Source organism: Tachypleus tridentatus, chromosome 9 (genome assembly GCF_004210375.1).
Source record: "Tachypleus tridentatus isolate NWPU-2018 chromosome 9, ASM421037v1, whole genome shotgun sequence".
In the NCBI taxonomy this organism is placed as follows: domain Eukaryota; kingdom Metazoa; phylum Arthropoda; class Merostomata; order Xiphosura; family Limulidae; genus Tachypleus; species Tachypleus tridentatus.
In genome coordinates, this window is record NC_134833.1 from 157610028 (window position 1) to 157637634 (window position 27607).

At 32.3% G+C, this 27607-nt stretch overlaps 1 protein-coding gene across 1 annotated transcript in view; it reads right to left on the bottom strand.

Moving 5' to 3' along the window:
• Positions 1-27607, bottom strand: part of LOC143227538 (chromatin-remodeling ATPase INO80-like) — a 57699-nt gene that overhangs the window by 7950 nt on the left and 22142 nt on the right. The window contains 26 exon segments of the mRNA XM_076458975.1: positions 620-734; positions 3832-3969; positions 4167-4252; positions 4848-4860; positions 5396-5488; positions 5887-6045; positions 6481-6553; positions 6998-7092; positions 7326-7453; positions 8462-8611; positions 8614-8689; positions 10148-10255; positions 10920-11160; positions 13081-13167; positions 13654-13756; positions 13972-14079; positions 15737-15836; positions 16247-16414; positions 17133-17218; positions 17661-17778; positions 18100-18184; positions 18481-18683; positions 19433-19528; positions 25786-25899; positions 26559-26659; positions 26797-26851. Of these exon segments, the coding sequence (XP_076315090.1) occupies positions 620-734; positions 3832-3969; positions 4167-4252; positions 4848-4860; positions 5396-5488; positions 5887-6045; positions 6481-6553; positions 6998-7092; positions 7326-7453; positions 8462-8611; positions 8614-8689; positions 10148-10255; positions 10920-11160; positions 13081-13167; positions 13654-13756; positions 13972-14079; positions 15737-15836; positions 16247-16414; positions 17133-17218; positions 17661-17778; positions 18100-18184; positions 18481-18683; positions 19433-19528; positions 25786-25899; positions 26559-26659; positions 26797-26851 (2899 nt within the window).

The following is a 27607-nucleotide window of genomic DNA, read 5'->3' on the forward strand; positions in this document are numbered from 1 at the left end:
TTCCCACTCTACTCACCAGTTTAAGAAGTTATCAAGCTACTTAGTTCCCACTCTACCCACCAGTCTAAGAGGTTGTCAAGCTACTTAGTTTCCACTCTACCCACCAGTCTCAGAGGTTACCAATCTACTTTGTTCCCACTCTACTCACCAGTCTAAGAGGTTATCAAGCTACTTTGTTCCCACTCTACTCCTCAAACTGATATCACTGTTAATTGTACACAAGAGGTGGGAATTTGCCTTGACAAAGGCTAGGAAGATCAAAAATCAATGCTTGATGAAAAATAATGATTCATTCAGCAGATACTAATAAACTGATTTGTTTCAAGCTGATGTAGTTTTGTAACTTATGAGGCATACATATATAAATCTTAAAATATAATTCATCATACATTAAGTTAAACAGTATTTCCAGGTGCTGATCAATGTTTGGCATTGTAAATACATTTTAACATGTACAACATGTGATTAATGTCAAATGCACGGCAGTAAAAATAATTAGTATGTTGAAGCACACAAAGAAACCCTTACTGATGAATTAACAAATAGGTTACTTATCACAGACTAAAGAAATACACTCATAACAAAGAAACCTGGAACAATAAAATGGAAAAATAATTACCTGAAATTGAAGTAACTTTTGTTGGTGGTGGTACAGAAGGGCTTCCATCATCCACCACTAGAGGACCTTCACTACTGGTGTCATCATGAGCCATTGCCAAACTGTTCACAGATAGCTGAAAATACAAGTGAAATAACGTTTTAAATAAAAATTACTGAAAGTTTTAGTTACACTTAGAAATGACATTTAAAACATATATTACACAAGTTTTCTCTTTGTTACTGAACATAAAGCTACGAAACTAGATAAAAAGATATAGGAAGACAATCTACACATGCAGTTCAGGTGCAAGATAACTTGGAGTCTTTCACAACAAATCATACTTTTCATTTGGGTAACTTTATTTATCTACTAGTCCTCTAAATTTCTTCTCTGTCCATCTCAACTTCACTTATCACAAAAACTCTACCTAAACCATCCACTTGTTAAGAGACAGCTTCTATTAACAATACTTTAATCAAGCTTGCATGCTCAGTGATGACGAGAAACCCACCTGACGATGACCGAAGAAGGTCGAAACGTTGTTCGCTCTTCTATGTAAAAGTGTTTTCTCAGCCCAAACGAGCCGTTTTTGCATATAAGCTTGCATGCTGTTTAATTAACTCACCATTCTCGCTAAGTCACAGAAAGATTTGAACATTATCCCAAAGATAAAGGAACCTTCTCTAACCCAATAAGGATTGTAAAACACCAGAAGCCTGGTATCAGTAAATATACCAGAAACAGACAAAAGAACTGTTTACCACTCATGGAATCTAAGTCTTAATATTTGAAACTACTTGAAACAAGACCTCTGAATACGTTCAAGTTTCATGTTCTATACTCAACAATCAAGCTTAAAAACATTAAAAGAAACAAGTTCTGAAAATCAACAAACTGTGCAAGATGTATCTAAGCCTACCACTATAGTACAATAATTTGAGTGACTCTTAACTGATACTGATAAGAAAAACTTAAAATGGGTTTGAACTTCATCATCCCAACCACCAAAGTAATAACACTTAATCTAGAATCTATGGCCTAACAATTCTCAAAATCTTTGGCAGAATAATTTAAACACCAAATTTTTTACCACCCTCAAAAATTCTAGGAAGTCATACTCTAACACTACAAAACAAAAACACAATGCCTTGAATCATCTACAATATGACAATATTAAAACTCTAGATGCAGATAATGGAAAAAGTACAGCAATCTTAAAGATAGATGATTATGACACCAATATCAGTTATTAAACAGCCACCAGTCCAAACAGCTCAACAAAGAACCCACACACAAGACAGAGACTCGTGAACAATGCTAAACAAACTCAAAAACCGAAGCATTATTAATGTAAACACTATCAAAGACATAAGAATCACCAGAGAGTGTTCTCTATACAATTAGAAACTGCTCAAGAGCCATGTCCCAAAGACATTTCTCAGACCCACTGTAAGTGCCATATACTCACCAAAGACATTTCTCAGACCCACTGTAAGTGCCAAACTCACCAGACATCTCTCAGACCCACTGTAAGTGCCATAAACTCACCAGACATTTCTCAGACCCACTGTAAGTGCCATAAACTCACCAGACATTTCTCAGACTCACTGTAAGTGCCATAAACTCACCAAAGACATTTCTCAGACCCACTGTAAGTGCCATAAACTCAAAGACATTTCTCAGACCCACTGTAAGTGCCATAAACTCACCAAAGACATTTCTCAGACCCACTGTAAGTGCCATAAACTCACCAAAGACATTTCTCAGACCCACTGTAAGTGCCATAAACTCACCTTGCTTCACTAACTGTTTTTTGGTATACCTATCCGAAAACCACTGTTGGGTAATATAAAACATCATTCAGAATGTCCTCGTCAGTTTTGTTATCACTGACGTTTCTTCCACAGATACCTTCCACATCAAAAAACTGTTGAATTATTAATAATTCTCTTACATACAAAACTAACATGAAGAGAAAAACTATTACGGAACTAACTGACATACTTTCAGTACAATTTCAATTATTTCTTTGAACAAGCAAACAGTTTTGCTGTGGGATTACCACTCTCTCAAGTTTAAAGTGTTTTCAGAAAATATTTTCAACAAACAGTCCTCTTCTCTACAGATTTGCTCTCTGGCCTCACAGTCATGAAAACTTACTAGCCTTCTGACTGTCCCTTAATTGTATAGACAATGGAATCCACTTCACCACTGAAACAAACATCCAGACGTTCCGTGGTATTTTAATCAGCATATTAAATAACAGGTTCACTAAATCACATACAGGACACCAATTCATAATGGTCGATATTTACATTTCCAGCCTTACCATTTAAATGTAGCATTATTAAGTACTTGAACAACAGTGATATAAATACCTTCACCCAAATCAAAATGACACATCACACAGTGTTTTAAACAGAATGGGCACATCTCTAGCTTCATCATCAACAGCTCAATGAATATATAAAACAAAACTTTCCACACATGTAGAAAACCTCAGTGAGAAAACCAAACATGTAGCCAAAAGCTCAAAATTGATGTCCACTGAAAAAACTTTCATAACGCACACATATTTAGGTCAAAAACAAATCTGACAATAACAAATGTGTCAGTTATGAAATTCCTTGTTACTGCACATTAGAGGACCTGGAAAACATTTTTGTGCAACAATAAGAGGATATACAAACTGCACAAGACTGAATGAAACATAAAACTGTTATGGATATTCTAATAGGGCACAAAATAGAGTAGTGCAATTTTAGGTACACTTCCTCAGATAATTTCTAGAGAACAAGAAACAACAGGGAATCTTTCTACATGAACATGATGAAACCATAACTACACAGAGAATGAGACCTGTAAACCTACACTGTGCAACTACCACTAGCCACATCATCACTTGTTACACCAACCACATTATAAAAACCACCAGCCACTTACATCCATTTTGACTGTCTTAAATATTATCCAATTAAAAAAATCTCTATCGGCTGACCTGAAGTCAAGAGATGGAAATCTTTCAAAATGTCACGAGCCACTTTTGTTTCTTCAAGACTCTGAACTACACAGTTGCATTCCCGTTTCATCTTTGTTCATACCAAATACTTTCATTGGTACAATTCATATATTACTATATCAGACACATTAGCATTTAGAACTATCTATTAACATAACCTGCAAATAAGCATGAGATAACTGCTTTTGACAGTACAGTGAACACAACTTACCTCACTATATGGACTTTGAGGAATTGAATCCACACTTAAGACAGAATCTCCATCTTGATGGGTGGGTGTGGCAGGGTCAGAGGGAGCAGGGGTTGTTATATTTTCTTCCAGTTTTTTTCGTTTAGGCTTTGGACCTCTCTAAGAAAGCATAATATATTTTACTATGTTAGGATGGGCAATTCCTACCTACTTTTCAACATAAGGACAACAATAACAGGAAAATTCTGATAACATTGTTCTAACAGTTTTCTCACAGTAGTAATTTCGTTTTGTCAAACTAAAGATATACTCAAGTCTCAGCATTACAAGAATAAAAATAGTTAAAACAAACTTACTTTAGCACCTTTGTATTTTCTTCTCTGACCACTGTCCACATTAGCTTCTTCCTGTTCTTTTCTCCTCTCCTCTTGTCGTTGTCGGACTGTGAGAAGACGAAAGTAAGTCACCACAATTCACATCTAATCTTTTAAAATGTCATACACTACCAATCTGAGGACTGTTTTAAATATATTAATCACCACACCACTAAATATTGCAGGTTTTTCAGCTATTTCTAGTTTATCCCATTATCAAAATTGCGAAATTAAAAATGAAGCAAAATTTAACAAATTGGCTGATCTATACTAGAAATGATGTTCCTCTGAGGTTGGTCAAGGTTTCATGTAAAATCAGTTAACATTGTTCTGAATTTCAGTCTCCTATACAACTTAAACTTGTAGTAGGACAGTCAACTGCTGCTTGTATCTACACTAGATTGTATTTAAAAATAAGGTGACAAATATAAACACTAATTATAATTGGTAAATGTAAAAGTTTAATATTTAAGAAAAACAATAGGCTCTGTATACTAAATAATATTTATTATTACAGAGCTAAATAACAGTCATTTTAATGGTTTATTCTAAAAATCCAATGTGATTAAGAAAACAGAGATCCATATTTGAAGGATTCTCTGTTGTTTATTATTAATAACAAAAATACTTGTGAAAACTCTGAAGAATTTGTCAAGTATCAACTTTCTTCAGACAACTGTAAGTATATAAAGTGTCATTTTTAATAAGCAGAAATAACTATTCCTAGAAACCAGTAATCTGTAGCAACTTCTTATCTTTCCAATCTGGAGAAAGCAGAGATGCTATTTTTTATGCTAAATAAACCTTCAAACAATTTCTACAACTCCTGTACATTTAGTATTTTCACACACACTATGATTTTCAAGTAACAGTTACATAATAAATAAATTCTAAAACTGAATACAGTCCAGTATTTAAAACACAGAAGTACTATCCCTTACTGTGACCGTAACAAAACACAATACCAAAATTTCATCTAAAACTGAATACAGTCCAGTATTTAAAACACAGAAGTACTATCCCTTACTGTGACCGTAACAAAACACAATACCAAAGTTTTATTTAGATGTTAAAAATTTCATCTAAAACTGACAAAAACTATACTAACACTTTTTTTGAATACAGTCCAGTATTTAAAACACAGAAGTACTATCCCTTACTGTGACCGTAACAAAACACAATACCAAAGTTTTAGTTAGATGTTAAAAGACTAGTTCTTCATCATCCAACAAGAGTGACACCACTTCTTTTGGTTTCAGAGTATCAGGTTTAAAGTTACCACCACTGATAACCATCCTCTGGATCTAGAAACAAAATACAGTACAATGATACAAGCTGTTTAAACTTACCTCTTCTTGTCTACAAGACAATACTATATACACTTGCTAATCAGTGATATAAGATAAATATTCTATTAACTAAAGTGTCATTAATTTTTAACTTACTTTGTCCTGTCATCATATGCATCAACCTAAATTTTAAAATATAGTCTCATCTTCTAGAAGAGTAAGTTATGCCTTAAGTACAACTGTAACTATAACAACTTTAGCAAAAACTGAACATTTTTATATACATTTAAAATTTATGACAAGAATTTCTTGTTTTATTACAGTTTAATTCAAATACTGTTTTAAATAAACAGTGTTATACAGAAGCGACTTTTTTTCTCTTAAAGTCCACTGTTCTCAAAAATTCAACTTACTTCTGACTTCTCTCTGGCCCTCTGAAGGATCCTTTCTTCAATTGACCCCTTACACACCAATCTATATACTGTGACCTGTTTTGTCTGACCCAGTCGGTGAGCTCTGTCCATTGCCTGTTGATCAACTGTAGGATTCCAGTCACTGTCATAAAAAATAACCTGTAAAAAGACACCACATGACTATACTGTATAATACCCTACAGAAAGACACCACGACTATATTGTATTATAACCTTCAAAAAGACCAAATATATAATGATCATATAATGTAACTATGAGAAAAGTTAATGAAGAACCAACATAGACTTTAGTGTGTGTGTGTGTGTGTGTGTAAAACATTTCTAGAGACAATTCAAAGAAATATAAGTCGCATTTAGAAACTACAAAACTTTTACTTCTATTTGAAGCTTACTGTGAAGGGTTTGATTTTGCTATTCTTTAAAGGAATAATAGACAAGCAGCATATAATGTTAAAACCAATTTTATTTGTTAAACATATGATTTGATAACTGCCCACTGTGAGGCAATCTTTTGAATATTGAAAACACTTTCATTTTTATAACACACCACCTTTTGTTTTAAATGTCCACCTACCGTGTCTGCTGCTGTCAAGTTGATACCCAATCCTCCAGCCCTGGTACTCAACAGAAACACAAAGATATCTGACCTGTTAAAAAAAAAATCCAAAACTGAATCTTAATTTAACTATATAAAAATCACAGAAATAGTTTCCTTGCATTTTAAACTCAATATCAGTTTTTGTTCCAAACAGATTTCACAGTAAACTATCAATTATTTAAAACTAGTCTTTCACAATAAACTGAATTAGTATGGGTATTAACACTTACTGATAAGAAAACAACATTTTGACCTTCCTAGGTCATCTTCAGGTTAAGAAAAGATGAAGATGACCTAGGAAGGTCAAAATGTTGTTCTCTCCTTATCAGTAAGTGTTAATACCCATACCAGCTGTTCTGAGATATAATTTTATTTCAAGTGGGTTTCTCCTCATCAAGAAACTGAATTAGACTCCAATAACCATATTCAAATTTTAACTCTTTGTATATTCTCATTTTAGAAAAGATAAAGTGTGACCATGCCAGTACTTCACCTTGTCTGAAATCCAGCAACCATGTCTCTACGATCAGATATTTTGGATGAACCATCTAACCTCATGTATGTGTGTTTCCTGTGCCACATGTATTCCTGGAGTAAAAAAAGTGTTTTGAAAGCTTACAAAACAATACATCAGCTTATACTTCTAGAATATCTATCTAGCATATCACTTAGGAATATATAACAGTATACTAATCAGCTTTCAACAATAGTCCAGATATAAACAAATAAAACCTACTTCCAGGTGATTAGTCATGTGTCATATTGGAGTAGGTAAATATTCATCAACTTTCAACAACAGTCCAAATATACACAAAACACACCTCTAAAAGGTCAATCATGCGAGTCATCTGAGAGTAGATGAGCACTCTGTGGCCCTCAGCTTTCAGCCTCATTAGGAGATCATCTAGGACATCCAGTTTCCCAGAATCAGTAACCAAGGTTTCTTTATCTGTTATAAACAAACATTCTGGTTAACACACTAAATGTCTTGACTCACATAATCAGATAAAAAAAAGGGTCTTTTCTATTAACCTAAATATTTTTAGTAATTCGAAAATCAAGTTTATATGAGAAAATAATACAATGATTTTTGAATATTACAAAATCTCCACAGATATCACTACTATTGTAGTTTTGTTTGACATTCTGATATCTTTATGTCAATAAACATCAATACGAGAGAGTCTGATTTCTAGGTCCTTTTGTAAATTCAAACTGTACATTATAATGAACAAACCAAAAGAGAAAGAATTCTTGAGAACAGACTAATGATCAACTGCTGAAATGGTGAACAGCAAATCCTAACAAACTATCAACTTGATTTGTAGCAGTAACTGGTTTCAATTATTGTAATTACAATCAAGAAAATGCGAGGTCTTAAAGTGTTGTTACAAACACTGATACATTTCATTGTTATCTCTCATGTTTACTTTATCAGATTTCTACTCCTAACAGCTAGCTTCACAACAGCTCAAGTTGGACTTTTGATGCAGAACACACGTTTACAATGAAAACCAACAAGTACAAGTGCTACTTGTTAGCTTAAGTCAGGCATGTCAAAATAATGAGTATTTCTGGCAAGACCTTGTCCTGTTTCAGGTTTCATAGTTAACACAGTTTACTGTGTCATGACTTATGAAATTAAACTTTTTTTTTTTTAAAAACAGATCCAAGATATGATATAGAAGCAACTTCCGTACAACATTAACTTAGTACTACTGGTGAACCATGATCTAAAACTTATCTCCTTGAATATGAACATTTTTCTTATCAGATATAGTCCATTATAAAACATTAATTATACTATCTATTCTTCTATTCAACAGTTATTCTAAATTTTAACCACACATTAAAATTTCCACATGAAATATGTCTCACACAGTTATATTTACAGGCATGAAATGGTATAAGCAATTCATTGGCTAAAGAGCAGGCCACAATATGTGCCAATTCTGACCTGGTATGAGAATATGAGACCAGCCATCCATTGGCTGAATGGAAAAGAGTCCACCTGGTGGTAAAGGATTGAACTGATTTGCTGCCTGACGTACCAACACTGATGTAGCATCAGGATCACCATACATGATCCACCGAAAAGCTCTCGGCTTCCACATTTCTCACTATACTTTTGCCACCAGATAGCACTGGGGTCACAGCAGTAGACTCTTAAAGGTTCAGAAACAACCTGTTAAACAACAATTTCATTTTTTTATTTCCTAAAACTGAACATAAAACAGCTGAAGTGACTATGAATAATTGTAGCTCATGTAAGAACGTAGCAAGCTTGTTTTAGCAAATTTAACTCTATAGTGACCAGTGTATATCTACTAAATGGTGAGTGAAGACCCACATATCAAATACCAAAATGTGAATAAAAATAGTTCTATATCAAGAACAGTTTACTCAAAACATTTTATCATTATAAAACATTTACTTAATGTATTTTGCAAGGTTAAGTTGAAACAGTATCCAAACATTAACTTGTACACACTTCCTAGGAGTCTCATCTGGAAACAAAAGCATTTATTGTTGTTGTTTTAGGTTTTGTTTTTTTTTCTCCTATCTCAAAGCACAATCTTTTTGTCTGTTAGCAAATTATTATCCCTGGAAAAATGTCTCGTTTTCTTCACAAAACTTTCCTTTTTTTAGTAACTTTATCACAACATCCCTCTGTTGAAAACTCTGAAGATGTTACAGTATACTGTTTGACTTTAAAATACCTAGAGCTTATGGTTAAGAATGACTGTATGGAAAACAGTCTCAATATCTCATCTATATAAATTAAACTGGTTTACAGACATGTTGGTTACCTTGAGGATGAGCTTAAGGATCCACAAATTTGCAACGTTTGTTGTTAAAGGAAATATTTTAGTTTCTTTCCATTTCTTATAATGTTAGTATTGAGTTATATCTAAGATATGTGAATGTTGTTCCATGACAAGACATTAAGTACATTTAGAAATGCTAAATAAATACAGTAATCAACAGCACACTCTCTAGATGAATCATTTTCCTTGTTCAACATGTCAAGTTTATTTTATTCAAACAACACACAAATTACAAACCCATTATTTATTGAAAACTATTTTTCAGGTATAATCTCAAAAAAGAATAATGTTTTACAGAATCTCAGTTCAACTCCTGACAACAGTAACAACAATGGCATACTTAAAAATGAGGTCATTGCTCACAAATTAATGTTACTTTTTGTATTATTTATAACTACAAGTGGTCAATGCTTCAACTGCCAGAACAAACTACCATCATAAAAATATTAATCAATATTAAACAAGTGAAACTGGCTGGATAAAGGAAACAATAGCATCCTATTAACAATAAGAAACTAATATGCAAGAACCATTTTTAACATTTTGTTCAAAACTGATTTTGGAAGTTTCATGGAACTACGACATGAATTTAAATATTTTAAGTAAAACTAAATATTGCTATGAAAGTTTTGTTACAAGTTTCATGTAATTTACTTGAGTACTTCACTGTAAGAACAAAAACAACCATTCACTCCAAAATGTTAACACAACAGATAACTTATTAACCCTAATTTTATAGCATTTGGCCAGTGACAGTTATTTAGAAGATTAAAAACATCATCTGCACATGACAAGTGAAATGATACTGAATGTACCTTAGAACAAGTCTGGGTGAGAAAAATAGGTAGTTCAGTAGTTTGACATTCCAATCGCTGAGTTGGCCTCCATCTATGAACTACTTCAGTAAAGTTGTGTGGAAGTTTCTGTAACGTTTCAAGGAAAAATTTATTTGAAACTAAATCAATACTAGAAAATATTATCCAAGTCAGAAAACAGAAGTAATTAATGAGTTAAGTTTGTTTGAAAACTAGTGTAACATTGAAATTTAATATTTTATCTATTTTATCAAAGTATTTAAAAACAAATACAACAAATTTATGGTTACCACCCATTACTGTGTAATTTGCAAAATACAGTACATTTACAGTCTTCTAATGGCTTTTAACAGTTGAATTTAAATTGATTTTTATATTAAACAAGGACTAGTTGAGATCCTTCATATCAAGAACACATACACAACTAATGTACTGGAACATGGTTTCATGATTATCCTAGTATATAAATGTTTCATTCTGCTACTAAAGCAAAAGCTGTAACTATATTAAAACAAAAATACAAAATCCAATGTTACAGGGTTTCATATTTTTGGGTTAACTTGTATTTTTTTCAACTTGTGTTTTCCTAACGTCAAAACTGATCTTATTTTGTTTAGAATTTAATAAAACTTACTTTTCTAGTAGAGATGGCCCACCCAACAATGTAGACGAGAAAGAGGATGTTACCTAGCAGCCTAACAATCACATTCAGTCAAATATTTGAATGTCTTTAACGACTACAGATGATAAAGAGAAGGAAACTAAAACTTACCTTCAAAGATGGAGGTGACAGTGAAGGGCTACCAGAGACAGAAAGTGTCTGATTATGCTTAGCTATTAGCTTCTGAAGCCTTATCTGTCGATGTTGCGTAGTTTCAGGCATACAATGCAGTAAATGGGTAGTGAGGGTGTATACAGAACTACAGGGATCTGTGAAAACCAGGGGTGGTAAGGCACAAGGTTTGACAGTAGGCAGGGTTTGCACTAATAACAATCCATTGTGCTGAAGTGTCCTATAGAGAAACCAACAACACAAGACCCATGAGTAAATTAGTCTGACAAATGAATATATCTTAATCTAAATGTGTTCCTAAGAGTAATTCAGATAATAAAATTGGCACACTAAAGATGTTGAAATAATACACATGTACTTAATAAAGATGTTGAAATAATACACATGTACTTAAAAGTAATATTCAACCTAGAAAACATACAACATGCAATTGAAAAAAAAAACATTTATCGAGTGAAATGTAAGACTCAATTCAGAAATTATCTATTGTTAAGGAAATAGCTGCATGATAGGCTATAAGATACAGTGACTACTACAGAAATAATTCAGCATTTAATCACATTATAAACTATTGTGCATTCAGTAAATTACAAAATTAGCATTTAAATTTAAATTACTAGTTTTTTTTAACCTCAGGCACAATAAAAAATATAACCTCTGATACAAGGCTAATATATTCTATGATTCACCATACCCCCCCTCTCTAATGGTCTGCAGTTTGCATTCTTACAATACTGTTGAACATATAGTATTTATGGAGTTTAAATTATTTTAACTTGCCATTTAGTAACATACACTTATTTATAAGTAATATCTGTTATTAAAATAACTATCAAAACCCCATAAGTGTTCTTATAGAAAACTTCATCTACTATTGGGACTGGCAGTGTCCAGTGAAACATGAAATGAACATGCCAAAGAGAGATTAATCCCTTCCATAACTTGCAAGATATAACTCAGGTGCTCTTCATGTTTCAAAAAACAAGCTTATTCAGGTATAGCCACTTCTCATGGTATGGTGTTATCTGTCCAAATTTAGTTGCATTTACTATGTGTCACAATAAGCTAGCTAAAATTGAATTAAAACAACTTGTCTGTTTTGAGCTCACCTTAAAAACAGTCTGACAGAAGGGGGTTGTTAATCACATTGGGTGTGTGTTTTCTTATAGCAACGCCACACATGGCTATCTACTGAGCCCATCAAGAGGAATTGAACCCCTGATTTTAGTACTGTAAATCCGTAGACTTACCGCTGTACTAGCAGGGGGCTAATCATGTTGGCATTATAAGTACTGGTAGGAATGTAAGAGTGGGAAGCTGTAACCAGGCCTTATTTCTTACAATACTGTAAAATGTTATCAGATGAACGTATCTGACAATACCATACTTACATGTTATATACATATACCCCCAAACCTACAAAAACTCCAAATAATACTCTGGTACCTACTCTCTTTAGCATATAAGCAATATTCTATCACAGTTTTCTGCAGGTCTCAGCAACATTAAATTGGACTGGTAATACAACTAACAGTGCTACAGTTCTGTTCCACGTAGTTGTAATTGGACTGGTAATACAACTAACAGTGCTACAATTCTGTTCCACATAGTTGTTGACACCTAGGTTTTATTTCCTGTACTCTTGGTATAACATTTAAGAAGCAAATATGTTACATGAATTCAGATAAAGGAGTTATTCAAAGAAAGTTCACCATGTCCTGGCTGGTAATATAATATCAACAACACCTAGTGTATATTAATCATACAACATAACTTGTAAGTTTATGATGTCCTAGCTGGTAATACAACACCTACTGTACATTATTAAGAAATCCTAACTTGTACATTTATCCCATCCTGACTGAAAGATTAATTCTTTCCAGTGATAATTTTAGAGGTAAGTATTTGGCTGCTCGAGTATAAGAAATATTGTAGCTTATTAACACACAAGTCATGCTATATCTCTTATTAAAAAATGTTATGTTTATTAGATAAAAGTGGATCATTTGAAGGCATTAGAATTCAAACCTTTAAGTCAATTTGACAAAGCTAATTAGAGCATCTGTCAGTTAAAAGTAAACAGATAAGTGAAATCAAATGTAAAGAGAGAGAAAGAGAGGTAACTCCATGAGAAGCATACCTCCTTTTAGACAGCTCAGCTGCTTGCCAAGTCTGTTGATGCTGTATCCGCTACGCTGCTTTCAGGGTCAAATACATAGACAGCCACCTAGACAGAAAGTAGCATACAGATAACAACAACCATGATTAAGGTAACAAACTTCACTGTTGAACTATACACTTTGTACAATAGTATACAAACCATATTACAAAACCCAGTCCACAATTTCATGATATTTCACCACTATGCATATCTTTAGTTTCCTTAATTGTGAAATATTAAATACATCAGGAACTTTATAACAACAAAATATTAGGAGCTTGAGACTGAATACTTCCTAAATATCTTCACAGAACTTTCTAAACTACTCACTGGGAAAAAACAAAATACTTTTAAATTTCAAACTAACTTTGCAATTTCAAAAATTAATGTTTTTTTTGAAAGCTACCGTATTTCCAAACTAACTTATAAATTGTTAAAAGTTTAGTAGTAACACACTTCTATAGTTTAAAAAATTGTGTAATGACAAGTTTCTAGTATTTTTATTCGCTAACTTCCAAAGGACTGTGAACCTAAGTATAATTAGCAACAAACCTAGCTAAAAGTCCAGTCAAAGCCACAGAACTGAGTTCAGCAGGAGAAATGTCAATGAACCGTGTAAACGAAAATGCACAGTCACTATGAGTGACCCTGTTGACTGTAAGAAAAAATAAAGAGCGTTACACAAGAAAAATATACACTACTATCTAGGTTTAAACCACGTGTATAAATAACAAAGTTTATCCGTTTGTATAAATAACAAAGTTTATACAATTGTGTGCTTTGACCATTTACTAAATCAAATGTTTACAAACTGATACAGACAGTTGTGACAAAACTTCCTACTTTCTGAATAAACATTCAATATGGTACCTTGAAAGTTTGGAGGAAACAGACTATGATGAACATGTTCAGGATGGAAAACCCCCAGTTTCTGACTAAGAAGGTGATATCTGCCCTCACTACACAGACTTAGTAGACCTGTAAGAAATACACAAGAAACCTGAAACTTAACATATTCTATTCTTACACAATAATTCAATAATACCTTGTATACTGTGGGTTCATAAATAACAAACCTCAAAGTTGAATGTACAAAGTTTTTTCAGTGTTTGAAGCTGAATACAAAGCTGAGATTACGATGTTTGTGCATTTGGATTTCAAAGTATAAAATTACGTGTTTGGATCAACACCACTCCATGTCTCTTGGATCAACATCACTCCATGTCTCTTGGATCAACATCACTCCATGTCTCTTGGATCAACATCACTCCATGTCTCTTGGATCAACATTACTCCATGTCTCTTAACCTTTTTGCAACAGGTACCCCTTTATAACACTTTTCTGTACAAGTCACTATGTTGGATTCAAAATGCAACTAAATGCCTTTACTATCAATGTATGCAAAGGAAATTAACATTACAGTCCATTTGATGACTCAGTTTTATATCATAAGTTTTAATACATTTATTTCAAACGAAACCTTTAATAAAAGCTACTTAAAACTTTAGATGCATTGTTGTGCAACCAATGAGAATGGAAAATTCTATCTTGGCAGTCGTGTCTATGTATGGCAAGCAAGTTGAAATAATCCCAGACAGTTGGCATGCCTCCCTTCAACAGATTTGTTTGAACGTTATAGTCTACACAGATGTTACGTATTCAAATTTATTATTATATGAAATAGCTCATTCTACACTATAATCTAACAATGGTTATTTTGAAATTGGCAAGCAGTTTTTTGCCTTTGAGTACATGCAACTGACTGTAGTATTATAGGCTGCTTGCTTGATTGTTGTTTCTTACCTACACATTATAGTTAGATACAGTTAACCTATATTTACGTCTTACTTTAATATCTCAATTATGTATTAGTTACATTTTAAAATACATAACTGAAACGTTCAAACGTTTTTCAAATATTAACCATACTTTATGTCAGTTCTCAAGGCTTATGATATTACGCAGTGCACAAAATGTTTACTAAAGGTTTGCACATCTCTGTCAGAGATGCTGTAATATGTCTCGAGAGCATGTTGACTTGCATCAAAATAATAAGTGGTAAAGAAGAAGAAAGGAAAACATCAAATATTAATTATACGTGAAAGGGAAAAGGCCTGAAATAATGGAAAATCTTTGAATACAGTCTACAAAAAATTAAATAGTATTCACATTTTTCTACTTCCTAATTTTAATAATTTCTTTGCAGTGTATATCGATAATAATAGCTAGAGAAAATTAGAAACAAAATAAACACTTCTGATATTCATTTAAGAGGTTTAGACATTATGCAAAAGAAAATTACAAGATAACAAAGTTTTTTTTATATTTAAAACAAAAGCTGTCTTGTACTTAATTCGCTAATAGTTTAAATACAACAAATGAATGGCATTTTTATTAAAAACAATTGAAATATCAACATTCTTTGTGTACAATATATGTATGACCTGAAACAAATTCTTCAGAGTTGCTGTTGTTCCACAAGTTAAATTTGAAAAACATTTTTCCAAAATTACATGAGAGTGATGTGAAAGGGTCAAACTTGATTCCAGACAAACTAAGAATAACTCAGCACAAACAAGGAGCTCAGAGTCGCTGAATTATACTTAACACGTGATTTATGCTTAAACAACTGACCTTCACGAAACAGTAGTTTTGGAAGGATATAAGAATCTAGCTGCATTCTGAATGAAGATCTGGGTTCTCTCCTTTCAAAAAGGTCAGGGTGATTGCACACCTATAGAGAATATAGACATATAAGAATAAGGTTTAAAAAAAATTTAAAGAAAGAAAGTGATCAAAACCCAAGACAGAAGATTTATTCACATACTCCTATTATCTTTGTAAGAAAAAATAAACAGCACAGCATATATTATTTCACACAACAAACAGCAACAAAATGAGTACTTTTAAGATCAGACCCCATACTTCATTATTTTATATATGGTTTGGAGAACTAACAATGTTGAAATATGAAATTATTATAAACTCTGGTAGATAATTAAACCACCACTGTCAGAACTGAATATTCTAAACACAAGTTCTGAAACATATTTATGACAACAGCACAAATTTCATACTGAAAACAAAAACTCTGAATGAAAGAAGAATGCCCTAATATCAATTATATTAACAAGAAAAAAATACCTTTCTAAACTGCATGACTAGGTTCAAAAGACTTGATGTCACTGACTGGGCTTGAGATGGTGTGGATGAAGATGACTGCATGAGATCTTCAATGGATATTTTGTTTTTTAGACTCCGGTAAAGTAACTTCTGCCGTTCTGTTAGCTGACAATACACTAATATTTCTATCTACAAAAAGAAAACATCACAATCTAATGAAGCTGTGAGCTAGTAATGAACTAGCAGGAAATAGATATGTTATACCAATGTTGTGAGATGGTAATGACCTAGTATCTAGTACAGATAGAAACATAATGTTATACCAATGTTGTGAGATGGTAATGACCTAGTATCTAGTACAGATAGAAACATCATGTTATAACAATGTCGTGAGATGGTAACGACCAAGTATCTCGTACAGATAGAAAAGTCATGTTATACCAATGTTGAGATGGTAATGACCTAGTATCTAGTATAGATAGAAACATGATGTTATACCAATGTTGTGAGATGGTATCCTAGTATCTAGTATAGATAAAACAATGTTATACCAATGTTGTGAGATGGTAATGACCTAGTATCTAGTATAGATAGAAACATGATGTTATACCAATGTTGTGAGATGGTAATGACCTAGTATCTAGTATAGATAGAAACATGATGTTATACCAATGTTGTGAGATGGTAATTACCTAGTATCTAGTATAGATAGAAACAATGTTATACCAATGTTGTGAGATGGTAATGACTTAGTATCTAGTACAGATAGAAATATGATGTTATATGAATGTCGTGAGATGATAATGACCTAGTATCTACTTTGTGATATAATACTATACATCATGAACTAATGTAATACAATACTTAAAATATACAAAAGTCATACAAAACCTTCCAGTTAAAGTACCTTGTCTGACAGTTCATTCTCCACATCCTTTTTTATTCTTCTTAGCATAAAAGGCTTCAGAATCATATGAAGTCTGGATAAATGTCCTAGAACAGTTTAAACATGTTCAGACACAGTACACTATGGCACACATTCAATGTTATACAAATACATAGAACCAAACTTTACAATCAGGACATGTTTCTATACGCAGATTAGTTACTTGCAGGTCCTCATTCACAAACAATGGGTCATATTTAGGCTTATGGATAAATTAAATATAATTTTCAATCGTTGGAGTACCTTCAATGGAAACTTTAAACACTAGAAGATGCTATTAACAGATTGTGACACAAAAAATCCAAATAAGAGTTCTGTTAAAATTAAGCTGAATTATACAATACTATTAAAACAAACGTGCAACCTTACTAAAATCAAATCAGAAAAATATTGATTCTCACTAAAATATAAGAAAACCTGGCAAAATTCAAAAACCATGTTATAACACAGAAAGACTTTAACACTATTATAAACAAATAAAATTCTTACTTTCATCTATACCCGACTTGTTTTCTGCATGACTTTCAATGTCTTTGGAGAACCACTCGTTAAACTCTTCATGCGAATCGAACAGAGTTGGCATGATGAAATGTAACAGAGCCCACAGCTGTAAGAGAAGCGTAGTGACCACTAACCATTCAATAACGAGAAAAAATTATACCGTAAATGATTACATTCTGTGCTGAGATCAAACATTTAAATAACTATTTTGCTAACTTACTTGCACACTGTTGACACTACTGACAAATGGACCCCCCCATCAGTAATTGCAAAGATAAAACTGTTTTAAATTCATTTAATAGAGTTGTACTTTGTGAACACAGTGCGGAACATATATACATATTGATTATCAAACACAAATTTGAACAGTACATTGAAAATAATTTTCTTTTCAAAGAAATTTACACCAACTCTTATTCCTGCTTACCTCTGCCATGCTGTTCTGTATTGGAGTTCCTGTTAACAATAACCTGTTTCGGCAGTTGAAGCCTAGTAGGATCTTCCACCGAACACTATAATAAATACACATTACTTACAAGTACAAATCTCTTTATTCTTAAATGTTATACAAGCTACTAAAATTTAAATACAAATTACAAATAAAAAATAGACTACACAGTAAAAGTGAAAAGAATTTTCTATACTACAGTCTTGTCTTTACACGTTAAAAAGTTTGTTACACTGTAAAACTCTACTTCTATGCTGTAGTCTTTTTACATGTTAAAAAGTTTGTTACACTATGAAACTTCCTCTATACTGTAGTTTTGTCTTTAAATGTTAAAAAGTTTGTTGCACTACGAAACTCTACCTTGAGGTACTCTTAATAGCCTGAGCTTCATCTAGAACCAGATACTGCCACTTAACCCGTTGGAAGTATTTGACATCCTGCACAACCAGCTGATAACTTGTAATAAGTACATGAAAGGAAGCACGTTCTGTGTGCAAGTCCTTCTGACTCCAAAACTTCCGCAAGATCTTCCGGTCACTGGTGTTTCCCCAGTATGGCAGCACCTAGAGACAAACTAAGATTAATCCCAAACTATAAAAAAAAAACAGATTTATAATGTAAGACAAGCACAAAGCAAATTTAAGTAAGTCAAATTAAAAAATACATTCCATTTAAACATAAGACAGAAATATTAACAAATCCCGAAGGAGAGGATGTGATACATGGGTGTGACAGGAGGGGGGCTGATATTTTATTAAATAGCTCTGTAATCAAAGTTAAAGGCCATAAAATTTATGGTATGTCTGAGCAATTGCAAATTTACAGTGAGTAATTTACATTTAGTTTCATGCTTTTTCAGTGGGTGGTAACTAAAACAGAGAAGACAAGATGCACAGAGAAAAACATTAGAAGCATCATACTTGGGGAAATTTGTTTTTTTTCAATATTACCTTGGAGAATTAGGAACTTAATGCTATACTAACTGGTATAACAAACAAAAAGAACTGTAATAAAACTTGGAAAATAAGACATCAAAACTTTCTGTTGTGTATAGAAAAGAATATCTGGGAAAGAAAAAGTTAAAGGGAAACTTTTAATTGCAGAATAATAATAAATTGCGATATAAAGTTGTTTATTACCAGTATCAAAATGTCTTTAATATAACAATATGTAATTGTAAATGAAAAGAATGAGGTGTTGTTCATTTCAGAAAATAACACAACACAGAATTATTGCTAAAACCTTGGTGCTTGTGTTAAAATTTAGTGCATAACACAGTCTTCAGGTTATATTGGTTGTTACTTGAACTGACCTTGAACTTAGGAATGAATTTGGTGAACTCCTGTTGCCAGTTATGGAGGGTTGAAGCTGGGGCAATTATTAAGAATGGACCCCATACACCTTCAACCTAGATCAAAGAAAACAGCGATATTAATATTTTCTTTCACTTTTATACAGGTATTGGAAAAAATGTTCCATGTGCATTTTTAAAATTGATAAATATTCTAAAACTAACTTCTTGAGAAAATTAAGATATTAAAGATTTAGTTGTGCTTTGTGCTTTTCTTATAGCAAAGCCACACCTGACTATCTGCTGAACCCACTAAGGAGAATCAAACCCCTGATTTTAGCATTGTAAATCCATAGACTTACAGCTGTACTAGCAGGGGGTAGAGATTTAGTCATAGGTTGAAATTAGGAAACTGATTTTAATAAATGAATTTTATAAAATTCCTTTCTGAACATGAAATTCAGCTACTACAACATAACATTACATGTTCAGAAAGTCAAATCTTTAGCATACAATAACTCTTCATCACCCACACGAGTGGTTAGGCTACTTTGACACAACATAACATTACATGTTCAGAAAGTTAAATCTTTAGCATACAATAACTCTTCATCACCCACACGAGTGGTTAGGCTACTTTGATTTTGACTTTAAAAAACACTAACAAAGATATTTCCATGTAATCTAAAGAGTAGATTTTGTCATACTTTTAAAACAAAAAATAAAACCAGCCATCAACAAACTCAAGTCTAGAAAATCATCCACCTAAATATTTTTTGTAAGAGAAACAAATTTAAAAATGTCCATAACAAAATACACTGAAGGTTACTTCACACAAATTCCCAACTAGAAACTTTCAGTTTATGGTTAACTACAATAATAGCATCTGAATATTTTCACTTACAAAGTTATATACTTCTACCCTGTGTTATTATAATATTGTACACATTGATTATTATACATTTAAAACTGATAAGTAGAAATACTGTTTAAGTTTTGTTGATTTTTTTTATGATGTCTTGAAAGAAAAACATTCACGTAATAATTTCATGGTGCGCAAGACAAGTCATGGTTTATCTCACACAGGCATAAATATAAATACTGATAGGAGTTAATAAACAATAGCATTAAATGTTAGTTGGAAATATAAGACCAGCTCTTTAAATGCATTTTACTTTATCTTTGTGAACGATAGAAAAACCAAAACTTATGTAATTTATTTATAATATTTGATATTACAATAACTGTATTCATATTTCCCAGAACATATTAAAAACACCTTTTAAACTTCCATTCAAGCCATGCATTCTCATTAATGTTTATTTAAAACATCTATAAACTATACACACATCTCTACAATCAAATGTTGACAAACTATCTATGGATTAAAAACTATTAACATTGTAGCTCTAAAAAAATGTGAATATTATAACCCTTCACAAAATTTTACAGAATAAGTCAAATCTTAGTTCGAGAAACGTGATTCAGAATTTGGCAGCAACCTTTTTTATGTTTGGCCAAGCTCCTTACTTCCATTTTTGACTCAAATGATTTGTTTTTATATATTCTGTTTCTCTCACCTTGTTGAGACTATCTTATCTGTTCTTGTACTCCTTTTTTATTTCCTGTTTACTGACCACTAACTATCTCTCTACCTTGTGGCTTTCAGCTGCAGTGTGGGTGCTTTAGTTCAATGTTCTAAAGAAAGTTATTTGGGTGAAAATTAGGTCAACTAGTGGTTCTTTTGAGGTATTGCCAGGATCCTACTTTGATTTTACATCAATAAAATGTAATAATGCCATTTAGGGTTCCCCCTTTTTTTTTTTTTTTTAAAGATAATCAACTGACACTATCTTGTTTACTTTCACCTGCATCTTGTGAAGGTCACTTTTACTGTACTGTTTCGTGAAGGTCATTCATATAGCATATGGTGTCAGAGGAATGGACAATGCTTGGTGATGCCACAGAAGCTGGTGATGCAGACATGATTAAACTCCCATATACAGTCCTTCAAATTTGAGGTCTACAAACACAGTCTCTTGAGATTACACTTGATTTTGCTTTAAGTACATTGTTTAATTGCTTATGTACATTTCTATGTGATGAGAGGCATTTTCATATCACAACTTTCATAACATAAGAGAAATATATAAGTTGAAGCAGCCTTAATACAAAATGATAAAAACCCTATCACCTGAGCACTTTTGGAAGGTGGACCTTTCTTCTTTGGAGCAAACTGAAAAGATCCAACTTTGAAAAGCACTCATGCTATAGGGTTTTCATCATTTCATAAAATGACTAATAAAGCTGTTTACTACTGCAGCGCTGACAATCCACAACATGGACACTGTTGATGAGTGCTCACTAATCCAAATCTAGGACTGCAGTCACACTTCGTGAACTGCTATTTGTGTAAAACAGTGGTAAGCCACCATTTCAACTGTACACCTGTCTACATTTTAAAGTGAGAACAGATACTGTCAGTGTGTGAGCTTTGTAAGGTTCTTATTGTAGTTATTCATCATACTGATAAAGACTGGTCCATAACAACTCTTTAGGTATTCTTTGATAGATTGTTTAGACACAGTACTCATGATGAAACTTTGTAGAATGGATGGCAACTGCCTAAACAATCTATCAAAAAATAATAAAGTTATTTAATAAATTTTGAAAATAATTAGCTAATAGACTGTGGCATGTGTAGCTAGACCCACTCTCTACAAAAGGGTTAAACAAAACTTTATTATAACACAATTGAAGTATTAATAACATACATAAAGATCTAAAAAGTGTAACACACTGGCCACTTGACAAAAAATGTTAGTATAAATGTGTGAAAATCACAAAGACATGTGTCTACCTATATAAACATTAATGCATCTGGCTCTGCCTATTAGTAGGGCAATGCTATTTTGTCAGGCTACACTCTATTAAAGCAGGCACATTGAATGACCTATTAATTAAAGTAAACCAGAATCCATGGATATCAGATGTAGTGGTGGATGTGAATAATAGAAGCAACATAAACCAACTACATGTCAACTAAAAGATACCTGATACTAGACAAGTCATGATACCAAAACCTCAGAAAGGAAGAGGAAGGCCTGATGACAGATACCAGTACTAACAAATTATATGTTCTCAAAATACAAATTTCTCTTCAGATGAGAATTACTAAATGCTGCATAACGTTTACAAGGATAATACATGTATACACAGATGTTTTGGAAAAAGTAATATAAATGAATTTTTTTTTTTTAGTTTACTATTAGTTATATTCAATATGTTACGATACACTGACCTGAGAAAAATATTTTTCATTAAATACTAAAATCACTTGCATTACTATTTTTCAGGTGAATGGTAAAACTCACTCACCTGCTTTTCCAAATGTGAAGAAGCGATATATTACTTAACTGTCGACGGAGGATGGATTCGAGAAGATATGGACACAAGAACACGCCCAACTCAGTAGTAGCAGTTATTATTGGTCAAAGGAAAAAAAACTGCGGTGTTTGGACATAATAAGTAACTTTTGTTGTGTATGTAACACGTGCAGTTGGAGATTAAGTACATGTGTTACAGAAAATGGAATAATTCCTTCAATAGAAGGATTTCAAAAGTCAGAATAGACGTACAAAATGATCAATAATGGGAATTTGTACATAATAAATTTATGGAGTGTTTCTTATCATAGAAATGTAGAGAAACCAGAATGGGTTAACCATGTTGTAACACTGTATGTAAAAACTTTATTCCAAATAGCAGAAGAAAGTTCAGAAAACTGTTAAACACATGAGCAAAGAATACTGAAGTTAAAAGAATGTGGAGCAATTCAGCATAATGCACAAAAAATAATTCTGTGGAAGAATTGAAAAAAGGCTTAAAGAATGCACCCAACCATATATCTAGTTATATTAGCAAAAAGATATCATACATAAAAACAAACTACTCAAAATACATATCTTATAAAACCATAAGCAGAATAATAACAGCTGCTGACGCATTAGTCATAAAGGTATACCATCTGCTAAGCCGTTCAACAAGCAACTCAGAAGAAACTTGTATGCATCTTGTGACTAAGTTCATTGGAGGTAAACAGTTCTGCAAATCAAAGTGAAGATTTTATAATGGAAGACCACATGCTCCAGGTTTAACATTTCACCTTGGGCCCAGCATGGCATAGTTGCAACCCAAGAAACCTCTACTTTTGAATAAAAATGGAAAGAGTACGGGCCTGAGTCAGGAAAACCCAATTTTCCAGATTAAGAGTTCCTACAAGTGAAAAATGATTTGTTAGAAAAACAAATTGAAAGAAAAAGAGGGAGAGAGGTCACTATACAACTCTTTATGGAGGATAAAAATGAAACATCTTACAGATTCTCTTTCTGGTAACATTTCAAGATGAGGGATAGTGCATCATGCACATCCAAAGTGTATCAAATATTATACACTCACTTCTTTACATTTGCTGTACAGTAGGGTAAAAACAATGAAACACATGCTCTGATCAATTACTTCATTACAACAGGAAACCACATACAAAAGTGTGGCCTTATTTGTGGACATAGAAAAAGGATATTTAGAAAGTGCCCACTGAAGGCTGAGGAAATAACTTTTATGGGATGTACTGTCAGGTAAAGATTTCTATTCTACTTTACATGATAATACTTTGAAACTCAAAGATACATAGATATATTATTACCAGCTATGGGGTTAATGTCATATAATTAGTTTTTTGTAGTTTTGTTACTTGGACACTTTGACATAATTACTGAATAAACCATTCTGGATGACATTTTTTGGATTGAAAAGATGCTCCCTAAACTGAGTGGTTTTATTTTCCTGTATTACTAACAGAAATACTAAATCCAAGAATGACATAAAGCATAGTTTTACGAGAAACAAACTATGATCTTGTGACCAAAAGAAAAGAAATATAAACAACCCTCTAGAAGTTTTTAAGCCTGCAATTTGATATGTCGTACATTGTGTCATGATGGAAAGGGATCATCTGCCTTGAAATTTCCATCTGTTAATGTGCATTTTCAAACAAACCTTTTAATGTATTTATATTATGAACCATCTTTTACGTTATGAAAAATTGTTTTTTCAAAATATTCTACCTTTTCGTTTTATTAGTTTTTAATATTACATTTATGTTAGAAAACACATGACTGCTGTTTATCCTGATAATTTTAAAAACTTTCAGTTCAACGTCACAACTTGTATCTATGCTAGTTTTCATTTCACAGCAAAGCCTATGAATATACATTACAAAAGTAGTTTATAAAAGCTTTCAAAATAATCATGTAAATTGAAGTTTTTCCAAACTTGAATATTCTTTACAAAGTCAACTGAGCTTTTCCTATAAACTAATGCTTATTTACCATATGGAACTTCTGAATAACAGAATTCTGTAGCTGATTCTTTCAGCACTGTTCTCCATGTCCCTGGAGCATTCCTTTGGTTGTCAGACAAGAAGCATGAGAACCCTGTTGTTATGACAACCATGCTTTTACTTTTATCACTACTTAGGTGTGATAGATCTGGGAGAGTCAGGTACATTTGTTCAATTACTCTCTACCTGGTAGCTGGTGTTTGAAGAATATTAATTTTTTTGTGAGGGTCAGAATATTACTTACTTATTCTGTTCACTTTCAGGGCAATGCCCACATAGGTAATTACTGCAATATTCATGTGAATAAACACATTTTTCTTCACTTATTTAGATTTAGAAATAAAATTCCTGTAAACTAATCTTTTATTCCTATACATCTATAATCATGTTGGTTTCTACTAATAATAAAACAATGTACCTCTAACTTGCCTCACTTTACCTGACCTGATGGTGTGATGAATAGGACATTTCTAATTACAACTCAGCTGCTGGGGTGATAGCTTTTCCCATAACATGTAAAATGAAACTGATATTACAAATTGCAAACAAAACTGGAATTTGTAAATATTAGTTTCGTTCTTTGATACTATGATTGGTCTCAATGCATTTCTAAGTATTTGCTTAACCCATAGATACTATGGTTGTGTTGAAAAAGTTGGAGCAACATAGAAGTTCTAATTGGAAGAATTAGTTATATGTGTGTCAGATGAAATCTCACAATGCAATAGGGATAGTACTCTACTCTGGCTCCACCTTTATACTGTATCATCAACTAATGGCAATATTAAATATTCATACACTGATGCCACCTGTTGGTGTAAATCAGTAACAGTTAGCTTTGGAGGAAGCCTTAAATCATGGCAAATGTAAAACTTAAGTTTATAATTACCTCTACATGCTACACATTTATGGGCTTCTCTACAAGTTACACAATTACAATCACTCACACATGCCGAAACTTTTAAAATCTTACCTCAGCCAATGTGGCCAGCAGAGCTATAGTCTGAACAGTCTTGCCCAATCCCATTTCATCAGCAAGGATCCCGTTAATTCCTTTATCATACAGATTATGAAGCCAGTTCATTCCCTAAATGAATCTAACAATTTTTACTGAGAATTCCCCAAACAGAAACAATACAGTACACTCACTAAGGCTGAAAATATTAATAAAGAACACTCAACTGAAGTTTCAGTAAATTGTACTCATTATAATTTGTGGTTTACTGTGTTCTGATTTATGGCATTTACTTTTTGTCAGTGTTAAAAGAACTAACATCATTAATTTACAAGTTACATTTCACTTCTGATCTATACAATTTGCTTACTTTTGAACACACCCTAAATATAAAATAATTCATGACAGATAAAAACATAACATTCACTAACCAATGATGAATATATTAAAAAATACATTAAATGATAATATGATAATAATTAAAATTTCACCTTACTAATAAAAGACATCAATGTTTATACTCCTAATACCTTTCAACTTATTTTAATGTTAAACGACTTTCAATAATATGCAACATTACTATTTCAAGACAAAAGCCTTCCAAGTCTGCTGGTATATAAAACTATACTATCATAATTTGTTTTCTTTATAAAACATAAAAGGTAAGATTAGATATTTTACACAATTTACAGTGAAGTTTAATGAACTATTACTCCCAGTAAGAAACACTTTTTGTTTGTTTGTAAGACACACAATCTGATAGAAGAAAGAAGAGAAAGAATAGCTATTACCTTTAACTGATAAGTTTTAAGTTTTCCAACAAACATTCGAGGCTGTGGAAGGTCACTGTCTGTGCTGAGGCTGGGATTGGTTAATCGGAAATTTTTGTTTACTGAAAAAAAAAAAGTTTTACTCTTATTACAAAATAATCCTGAATGTAACTATAACCATTCAAGATTTTTGTTTGTTTGTTTATCTCAGCAACAAGAAAAACTAATAGCATCAAATGTGGTATAAACTGATACTTACAGTCACCAGACTCATTCTTTAGTACTTGGAGAATTTCACTGTCAAATGCTTTTGTCTAGAAAAGAAAACAAATATGTCAAATTCTGAAAAGTAGCAGCAAAGAAAGGATATCAGTAAATCACAATACAAAAAACACTGCTCGACTTTCTTACGTCTTACTTGAAAACAACACTTGTGTTTTCACTTGCTTGACTCAAATTGACAATTATACTTTTTCAAACACAACTAATAAAACTTTCTTACCTACAGTGATCTCTGTATGCAAGTCACAAGTAGAATATCACTGCTTGTTAGGTCATTTGAATAGAAAATTAATTTATTCACATATCAATAACATATACTGGAAAATTTAATTTCAGAAAAAGTTGTTTTGGTTTTAGCATCACATTTTCTATAATTCAAATATGATGACTTTTTTCTATGATGTAAGAATTCTTTTACAAACTGGGAAGGAGGAAATTACATAAAATTAAAGTATTTTTTCTTCATCACAATAAATATTTTTTATTATGTTTGTTAATTGTTTGTTTTTGAATTTTGCACAAAGCTACTCAAGGGCTATCTGTGCTAGCCGTCCCTAATTTAGCAGTGTAAGACTAGAGGGAAGGCAGCTAGTCATCACCACCCACTGCCAACTCTTGGGCTACTATGTTTGTTAATGAAAATACAAATAAACTGAAGAGAAAAATGAATGTCAAATAAACATGAAACTAATCCACATTCATCCCGATTTATTTCATGAAGTCTACATCTTTTAGTCTCAAAACTATATGTTGTGTGGTCTTTCATTTTATGTAATGCATCACAATAA